The following is a 10,257-nucleotide window of genomic DNA, read 5'->3' as shown; positions in this document are numbered from 1 at the left end:
TTTGCTGAAATGGCCTTTATTTTTTCTTACTAGAATGAGCTGATTTGGGCACCTTATATCAATCTGGCCCCCAGGAATGCTTCTTCTTCTGAATTCATTTAACATCATTAGGTACTTAGCATAGTCTACCTTCTATTGCTATTTACCCACTTGTTACCAGAACCCCAATTAGAATGGGGCAACTTGTACCTTTCCCTGAGGCATCAAATTAGAGAGTCCTCAGCAAGGTTGAAATTATAGTTCAGCACACTTCTCTCCATGATCATTCTCCAGATTAACTCTTGCCCTGTCCTAGTCTTCACTAAACCTCTCCCCTTCACACATGTTTTTACCTAAAACCCATTCATTCATGCCTCTCAAAGTTCAAATATTGCCAGGTCTAGCTCTGCTTGTCTCCCTAAGTGCAAGGATGATATCTAATACATCTTTGTATCAGCAGGGCCCCCACATAGTAGGTACTCAATTACGATCATTGATTTTGATAATCTTTTTCTAGTTATTTCTTTACATCACTTCACATACATGCTGGCATCAACAACAGTCTCAAATAAGTACGTAGTCCACTTTTGTACCATGTTTCTGTTCAATATGAACAGAAGGAATTGTTGTTGTTATTAATTAGGGCAGAGCAACCAGTGTATTGAACTTACAGGACGCCCATAGCACTGGCACCCTTTAGAACAACTGAGCCTAACACTTAGAAGGAAAAATTAATTATGGTGGTCAATTATGGCTCCTCTCCTGCCTCACTCTGATCTTGTGCTTTGACCCATTCTCACCACCAGTGGTCTTAGTATCTGTCAGCTATCCTAGGATCTTGGTTTTCCCCTATCTGGTAGGTCCCTATAACTACTGTTATAGGCACAAAATGTCTAATTAAGGCTGCGATCCCAGCTATGTGCTGGATGACCCTGAGCATTTTACATTTGTAAAAAGATGGGCTAGGTGATACTTGTCATCCCTTCCTGCTCTAATGTTGGGTGGTTATTTATTTTCAGAAAGAAATCTAAGCCCAAATGGAGATCTAGGCTCCAACTAGGTACTGTAAGATAAAATTGCTGCTACAAAGAGAGGGTGAAACTGAATCATGGTTATCCTTTCCACATCCCAAGGGTCAGGGCTACAGTGCCCTACAATCTGGAAAATCCATGTAAAATTTTTTGGCCTTCCCTTTGTACCAGAGAACATGTCTGAATTTTTTTCTTTTTCTTTTATGGTGTGTGTGTTTACCTTATTATAAAAATTAGGTTAAGTATTTGGTCATAGGCTCTGTGTTGTCTGCTAGGCTTTGTGATGTTTAAAATCTAATGTGTGTGGTCACTTTTTTCTGCCCCTAGTGTGTGGGGGGAACTAGTTAGGATTTACTTATAAGTAGAAGCTACAGCAACAGTTTAGGCATTAAGCATTTATTAAAGTATATTAGGGGTTAGTAAAGAGAGAACAGGGGCGGCTAGGTGGCACAGTGGATAAAGCACCAGCCCTGGACTCAGGAGTTCCTGAGTTCAAATCTGGCCTCAGACACTTGACACTTACTAGCTGTGTGACCTTGGGCAAGTCACTTAACCCCAATTGCCCTGCAAAAACCAAACAAACAAAAAAACAAACCAAAAAAAGAGAGAACACATGGAGTTCAGAAAATTGAAAAAGAAAACCTTTCTACCCTAGGGTTCAGAAAGTACTCCTTCTTCTTCTTCCCTCAGCCACCAAACCGAGGTTTCAGAAGGAAAGAGATCAGAGCCAGGGAGCCAGTCTCACTTCCTACTTCCTGTACCCCCTCCCCCGGAAGGGGAGGTCCTTCAAGCTGATTGGTTGAGGGTGGTCTCATATTGATGTTGTAGTCCACAGCCTCTGAGAACACTCCCTCTTGGGAGTCAGGCAGGTGTGGTTTTAATTTAATTAACTTTAAGTAGGCTAATCAGAAAAGTCAATCCTCTCAGTCAGTCTCACTTAATTCAATCAGTCTAGATTAATCTCTGGTTGGGGCCTTTGGGCATTGACAAAAAGCCCTTTATATCTTATAGCTTCACATGTCATCAAAGGCTTCTGCAAAAGTGCCCCCCAAATTCCCATTTAATTTCTTATGCCAACCTTCCATATATGGAAACTGCAATGGGGAAAGTCACAATGTGGAAGGGATAACTCTAGTGTTCTTCTAGGATACAAAAGCTCTCCTTTCTCTCTTTACACAGAACCATTATTAAATATATACTTTACTGAAAAGAAGGGAAATTTCTCTAAGTATGTAAATAAGACCAAAGAGACCAAGGAATGATCATTATCTTTATTCATACACACTTGCTTTCAAACTACAATTAGTATATTTAACAAAGCGGATCATGCAAACAAGGAGTAAAGGTTTTAAGAAGTAAGAAAACCAATGCCAGTAATTTATACATCATTCTTGTTTTTTTTTATTCCAGATGTTTGACATTCAAATGGCCTTTACGTTTCTTAGTAGTTGTTTACTTATAAAATAAAACAACTTCCTTCTTAGAAATATAAATTTGGGGATCTTCTGGTAATTTGCAGGATTAGTACTTCTTGAGTGGCTTTTTTTTTTTTAGTTAAAAAAGTAACATCACAAAGGCAATGTTGCAACTGCCCAAAAAAGTGAGTCTTTTGCTAAAAAGATTCTAAAACAAAGATCAAGATTTGAATTTTTAGCAAAATATTTAGACCCAGAGGAATCACTGCCTCCATTTCAACTGGTTTGAAGTTTATTATCACCTCTCCCATTCCTAATCCCCAGGAAAAGAACCAAATTCTTCCAGAAAGGAAAAAAAAACACCCCACAAATCATTGATTATCTACAGACATACTCTTAAAGGGACATGATGCAAACAAAGTTGATTTCTGCAAAATTGTTAACCAGAAAAATGCAGCATCCAATTTTTCTTGGCTTATTTTAGAAAGAGTTCTAATTAAGTCTAATTAATGCATGTTTTTCTGAAAATCAGTTCTTGTCTACACTATCAGTTATGTAAAAAACAATGCCCATGGGCAGGTATGCTGCTCATTCTTTCTCATGGAAATTACATAGAAATGTTTCTGAACATGGGGAAGAGGGTGTATTGAATCTGTGGGGATAGAAATAAGCAAGGCAAGGCAAGGTAAGGGCTCACACTGAAACTAGCAGTGTAGACATCTATGCATGTCCAAGGAAAACTGCCCAGGAGGCTCAGGGAAATCACATGACTTATGATTGACTACAAGTCTCCAATTGAAATAATAAAATAAGTGCATCTTTCCTGTAAGACAATTGTTCCTGGATTTTCCGTATTTTATCTTCAGTATCTCTTCAATGGCTACAGAGGGGTTTGGGCTACTAACGAAACCCACCAGGACTTCCAATGTTTTCAAATGGCACAAATCCCCAGAGAAGTTTAAAAAAAATAGTGCAACTGTATTCCACAGATGCCATTTCATACCATTGGAATTCTGGATGACAACAGCTAAGTCTTCCTCCAGGGTCTGTGTGCTTATTTTTATGAAACATTGTCAGTGATGGTATTTTCTAAAAAAATGGTCTTAGCAGAATTAGCTATTAAAGTTGTATATAAAAAAGTACAAACAGCCCAGTATATGCAGCCATCCCATGTCAATTTAATAAATTGATTTTTTTCTTGAAGGCTAAAAAATTCTTCTGAACATTTTGCACTTTAGTGCCGGGTTATTGTAAGGCCCTTAGAGTGTTGAGTTTTACTGAAACAGTTGTTAACAGTTACAAAATCACATAGACAAGATATACTGATGTCAGAGTTCATTTCAAAGTTTCAATTCCTCCCCCCTACAAAGTGTCTGGCATTATGGAATTTCACAAACCACACTCAATAACTTCTTTAAGATTATCCTCATTCACATATGCTCTTAATAGTTTTCTCCTTTTAAGCATTATGTCACAAGACCAAGTTTCCCTTTTCTCCTCCAAAGTCACCAGGAAGGCAAAGAGAACATCTCACAATTAGTTATGACTGGCCCAGAAGAAATATATCAGTGATTAAAAAAAAAAAGAGAGAGAGAGAGAAGGAAGTGGTATTCCTTGGAATTCATTGGGGAGTTAGTATACAGCCACTAAGAACCAAATCCTGTCCCTTTTTCCTTGACTTTCTGTCCTTACCACTACTACTAGGTGACTTCCATGGCACCATTGTACTGGGCTTGGAAACCATTTTGTCTCCTTTCAGTGTCCAGGCCTTCACTTTCATTTCTATGACTGTGAAAGAGATGCCTTAGCTAGGGAAACTAGCACCCTTGATCTTTCTGATATCAGCAATAATAAAATTAACCAATATTAAAATGACCTGTTCACAGAATGTATATAAGATTGAAGTAGGAAAACCACACTGCCAGATGAGATTAATTATTTGCCTTCCTGAGGCTATATAGAAAAACCATACAATTACACCTTTTATTTTGGTAGGAATAGAGAAAAAAATGAATGAAAATTATGCGTGTGTGTGTGTGTGTGTGTGTGTGTGTGTGTGTGTGTATTTCTAAGGTGAATTAAAACAAGATTTGCAGGACTGGTTAGGTGAATTTAGGACTTTCCCACCTGGGTTTAACTGTAAAGGCTCTCTGCAGGAAGCCACAGTAAAGAGGGACAAAAACAGGAAGGGTCCCACTGATGTCTGATCTATACCTATTGAAACTCTTGTCCTAGTTCACAAAGAGAAATAACCATGATTTTAAATTAGAAAGTTTGGAGGGAAGGCCATGATAGAGACATGATTAATAGCATGTGAGACATTTTCCCTACATAAGGAGAAAAAAGACCCTTTCCCTGTCAATAGGGTTTTTTTTTGGGGGGGGGGGGCAGTGTTGAGTAAGAGCAAAAGTGCTTTCTGGGGCAGTATTAGAATCCCACATTTGCACTGATGAAGGTCAGCTAATGTTTACTTAAAACAGATGGAGCTTCTTCCTTAAAATGCCAAATAGTAAATATACTAATCCTTTAGGGTCCATTTCAAATTTCAACTCCTCAGCAATGACCATCTTACCATCACTGATGTCTCTGGTCTTTGAATTCCCAGAGTACTTATCTCTCATTTTCATTTGAAGTCCTACACTCTCTTTGTCTTGTCACTTTTTACATGGGGGACTCCCCTTCTTCTACTTAGACTGGTGTTCTTGGAAGATTCTGGAGTCCCTTACTGCTGCGCATGAGAAATATATGGCTGACACTCAACAAATACTCTTGCAGTCTAATTGAATTTGATCACTCAGTCTCTCATATTCTTTGAACAGTTTTCTTGAACAGTTATGACATTATGTTCTTCTAAATGGCTAATTTAAATAGTAAGTCCAATCTAAAAGGTCTTTTTAGATTTTGCATTAAGTATTATACAGGGATTGAGGAATAAAGGCACCAAGAAAAAAGAATTTCATATTAATGGTTTATTTATATGTCTTTTATTATTTTTTGTTTCAATTTTCATTTTCTCATTTGATTTGAGCCTGCCACTAAAACCTAGGATTCATTGTGTAATTTTTACTTGGTCCAAACACTCATTAACTTTCATGAAGAGAAGTCAGGAGAAAAAAATGGCAGGATCCCAGAATTAAACTTCTTAAGGTTTATAGCTATTCAATAGTGTCTGGGAATCCAGCCTCAGACACTTAACGCTTACTAGCTGTGTAACCCCAATTGCCTCACTAAAAAAACAAAAAACAAAAAACCAAAAAACCCAAACCAAATAGTGTCTGGGAGAAACCATGCTAAGCAGTATGGATAGCTTTTAAATTTTCCTAAGGCATTTGGTTTCTGAGAGAAAAATAATGAGTCAGAGCCTACCAGGTAGATATGACATTCCCAGTGGTAATTTACTGGGCTGTACAAGTTACTATTGCACCAATCATTGGCATGGGGTAATCATTTCTTTCAAGGGGGCATTGATTGTGAACTCTTTGAGGGCAGATGCCATCTTATATATGACTTATGTCTATAGTACTTAACTGGCATAAAGTAGGGGTTTAATAAATGTTTGCTGAATTAAATTCATCTTCTAAAGAACTCAATTTATTCTCAAAAGTGCCTGCTCAACTGAGATGTTATGATTCTAACATTTTTAATAACTGTATAATTATACATAATTCACAAAATTGGTCAATTCTTGTATACTCTTTTGTAAACAGATATTGCAAGTCAGAGCTTTCTTTTTTAAAATTTTTATTTTTATTTTTTTGTTTGTTTTTTTGGTTGGGCAATAAGGGCCCAAGGTCACACAGCTTGTAAGTGTCAAGTGTCTGAGGCCAGATTTGAACTCAGGTCCTCCTGAATCCAGGGTCAGTGCTCTATCCGCTGTGCCACCTAGCTGCCCCCAAGTAAAAGCTTTCTTAAGAGCTGCCCATAGAATTCTTTGCTTTCAGTAGTTATTCTCTGAAAGAGCCATTCCAAGACTGCCCCTAACATCCGTCCTCAGCACAAAAGATTTCAATATATCATAAGTTCTTTAATGCCAAATCCCACCCCCAACCACCTTGCTCCAATTGACTTCTATATCATGGTCTTTAAAAAACATTTTCAGCAAATTTGCTGTGCCTAAAATCTTATTCAGAGCAAAGGGATGCCCCCTTAGGTTAGTAGTACCTTTTCTGATCTAAAATCTACAAGAATTAAACAAAGAACAGAAAAAGGCTAAGATGCCTGACTGTGTTTCCTAAAAAAAATTTATGTGGAAATCTGTATGGGAATCAAAAGAGCCCCTCCAAATGTGGTTCTAGATCTGTTTTCTGAAAAGGATGGTCTTGAATTAGGAGCTGTCTCTGTGACATGACCTGGGAACCATTAGTGGGTTCTAAGAGCTTGTATGATAATCACTTCCTTTACTACTTCTTTATCTTTGCTTTGTGATTAGTTTTCACCCTAGGGGTTTAAATCAAACTCTTGAATTAAGTCAACTCTGTGAACAGTTGGTCCTTGGTGGTACATAGACCATCAAGACTCTAGTATGAATCCATAGTCCCTTTTGAATTCTGAAGTCTCAGTGCACAGATGCCTGAAACCATAGCTGACTGCTATAGAACCACACTTTCTGGGGCTCTGCCTTTCTTAATTTCTGATTGTCCTTTCACCCCTGCCAGGCATTGTAGAGCCCAGGAATATAGGTAGAGTACATCACAGAGAGCTCTTAGTGGGCCATGTGCGGACTTAATTTTTTTAAAAAATGGTGTGTGTGGTATGTGCGTAATAAAAGCATAGAGAGACCTGGCTGGGAAACACTTTAAGAAAAGGAAAATCTATCAACCTTCTTCAAGAGCCAATGGATACTTCTAGCTCATGTATATATATTTTTTGCAGGGCAATGAGGGTTAAGTGACTTGCCCAGGGTCACATAGCTAGTAAGTGTCAAGTGTCTGAGGCTGTAGCTCATATATTTTTGAGTCATCAAGACAGTTTTAAATTCCTTTGACTACCTTGCTTTTGGATGATCTCATAACATTTGTGCTCTTCTACCAGTAGCCATAATGAAACCTGTATTCTCGAATGGAATATTTTTTGGCACAATTGGGGGACCCCTTTACTATTGGGACTGATGCAGTGTTAAATCTCATATGGCAAATATTGTTCTCATGACAGCATGTTACATGGTGAGAAAAAAACACAGCAAATTGTTTCACAAATAGCAGTACAAACAGCATGCTTCTGGCATTCCCATGCCTCCCAAGAAGGCAACCTTTCTGCCTTTTCCTTGCCTACAAGTCACTCACACAAATGAGGACCAAGATGCTGAAAGAGAACCTGAGTTGGCATAAATTATGAGATCGGAAATGATCACTTTTCATCAACTCTAAGAGGAAATATTGTGCATGAGCCAACAAGGAGATGATTGCATTAAGAAGATAAGTGTGTCATGTCAAAAATAACATCTTCTGGCCTAGAAAATTCTCTCTCTCTCTCTCTCTCTCTCTCTCTCTCTGTGCTGTTTTATGTATGTGTGTGTTTTATAAGTAGAAGCAGACAGATATAACAAAAGCCCAACTAAATCATGTAAAGTAGCCATTCATTTTGGATAGCTGATCTATGTTAAAAAAAAATGAATATACTTGATACCAGTGACAGTCAGCAGGAGATGCATTGAAGGAGAAAAGAATCATGGCAGCAGACCATGAAGCTAGAATCTAAACAAGGGGGAAGTTGCTTAGAAATGAGAACCTTCACAAATATAACACAAAGTGTGTCTTATAAAATTATTATAATACTCTCTTTATACTGCATATGATTATATCAACAGTATAGGTTAAGATTTATTATAAACATGCAAAATTCATTGCATGATGCAGACGCAAACCATAGTAAATTCTTTCTAGAAATTAAATGTTTGGGGGAAACTGATTTTAATCCAGGCTAACTGATTCTACATCTCCAGGTGAGTCATTCAATGGGAAACAGAAATGGAAAAAGAAGTCTTTTTTTGTTTTCTCTCTAAGTAAACTCAAAAGGATAAAGTTTCCCAACTGTAGGGACGGACTGTCTAATTCAATACTTCATTAAGTTATTGTACATAGTACTTTCATAAACGACACTGCAGCCTATCAAATAAATAAGTACAAAAGGGGAAAAGGGTTACAGCTCAGCTTCTTACTAAGTTAATAAAGTCAGTAGCAAAATATTGTCTTTTGTGAGATTGGCTGACAATGCTCTTGGATAGTGGCATAATTAACAATGGCACCCTGGATCTCAGAATAATCTCTCAGAGATTAACACAAACATAAATATGGAATTTTTACTTCTGATCTGAAATGATTTCACACGCTACCTTAGCATTGTCCTTCAAATATTTGGCCTCATAATAGAAATACAATTTAAAACTAGTTAACTCAAACCAGCCAGACATGATATGATGGATTCATGAAACATGTCTGATTTTCTTTTCTTTTCTTTCTTTTTGGTCTTTTAAAACTGAGAGGTGATGGGCTGTGGTTGGGTTATGAACAGCCAATGCTTGGGAATGTTTACCTTGCAACTGTGCCATCATCTGTACTCTCCTCTTCCTCCTTGGTCTTTTCTAGGTTTTATTATCCATCAACTAGCAAAGACCATGGGAATACCTGGTTCAGTGAGGCACCCCACCCCCCAACACAGTGCTTCCTTTTTGTGCTCTCCATGCGACCATTCCAAAGACTGTTCAGTTGAAGAAATCCTCAGCCTATCAGATAATGAGAGGGTTCTAACCTGAACTCTATAATGAGGAATTCTATTGATGAGAATTGACAGGTGAAAGTTAAAGAAAATATATCAAAACGTACCAAAAATGGGTTAAGAATTTGTTTGCTTTGTAAGAGTGATATACAACCATCTGTGGCTCCTAAAAGGCTAAACTGGGTACTATATCAACTTTCACTAAGACAATGTTTCTTGGTTGAAGTGAGATCCTGAATGGTTGATCACATTTAGACTTCTAACCCTACAATTTTCAGGTCTCCAAGTGGAATAAGCAACAAGACTGAGACCTTAAAATTTTAGGAATTAAGGAACACTGTGGGTGGGACCAGGGAATTGGGGGTTTTGTTCCTGTTGGTCAGTTTCATACTGCACTCTGCAAGATTGGGTGCACAAACTGTGGATTGACATAAGAGAACCCTTCAAAATCAGCTTGGTCTATGTTAGCAATGACCAGTTGATCAGGTGGTGTTAATACCGGCTGTCCTCGTGTGAAGAATTTGTCGAAATTTTCTGCTCCTTTGCCACACTGTGAAAGAAGAGAGAAAGAGAGAGGTCAGTAGAGAATATAAACATAGGAAACATATTTGGGGGGAAGTTATTTGAGTTGGAGAGTATGCCGTTTGAAAGCCAGGACTGAGTAAGCAGGAAGGATTTGGGAGGAATAACAGGGCTGCTGGTGTTTAAAGTCCTACACAGTGATAAGGAAATAATATATTTCCTTTAAAACAAACACACACACACACACACACACACAAATCCAACCTAATATTTTATCTTTAGATGCTTCCGAGGGCAACATAATAGAAACACCAGGGAGAGATGCACTGTGGGATATAAAGCAATAGCAATAAAGTAAGCCTTTTGGATAATACCAGTACCTCAAACAGGCTCTAACACACTAACCCCAGGTGGAGTGAAGATTAGCTATTGTTTCCTTGTGAGTTTTGTACTAGATTGGAGGGGGGAAACAGAGAGCTCTAAGTTGAGATGAGCCGCTCTAAGTCCTACTGATTGAGTATCTGTCTTGTCTTGTGGAGACTATTCTAGATCATTAGCAATAATATTAATACAATAAAAGGTGAATTATCAGATAC

The 10,257-nt window shown here is 37.9% G+C and overlaps 1 protein-coding gene across 1 annotated transcript in view; it reads right to left on the bottom strand.

Moving 5' to 3' along the window:
- Window positions 1-2,267: 2,267 nt before the first annotated feature.
- Window positions 2,268-10,257, bottom strand: part of PRKCA (protein kinase C alpha) — a 512,156-nt gene continuing 504,166 nt past the window's right edge. Inside the window, exon 17 of the mRNA XM_044000074.1 lies at window positions 2,268-9,689. Coding sequence (XP_043856009.1) covers window positions 9,525-9,689 — 165 coding nt within the window. The 3' untranslated portion in view covers window positions 2,268-9,524. The remainder of the gene's footprint in view (window positions 9,690-10,257) is intronic.

Source organism: Dromiciops gliroides, chromosome 4 (assembly GCF_019393635.1).
Source record: "Dromiciops gliroides isolate mDroGli1 chromosome 4, mDroGli1.pri, whole genome shotgun sequence".
In the NCBI taxonomy this organism is placed as follows: Eukaryota; Metazoa; Chordata; class Mammalia; order Microbiotheria; family Microbiotheriidae; genus Dromiciops; species Dromiciops gliroides.
Note: the sequence above shows the minus strand (reverse complement) of the source record. Positions and strands in the feature narration are given on the sequence as shown.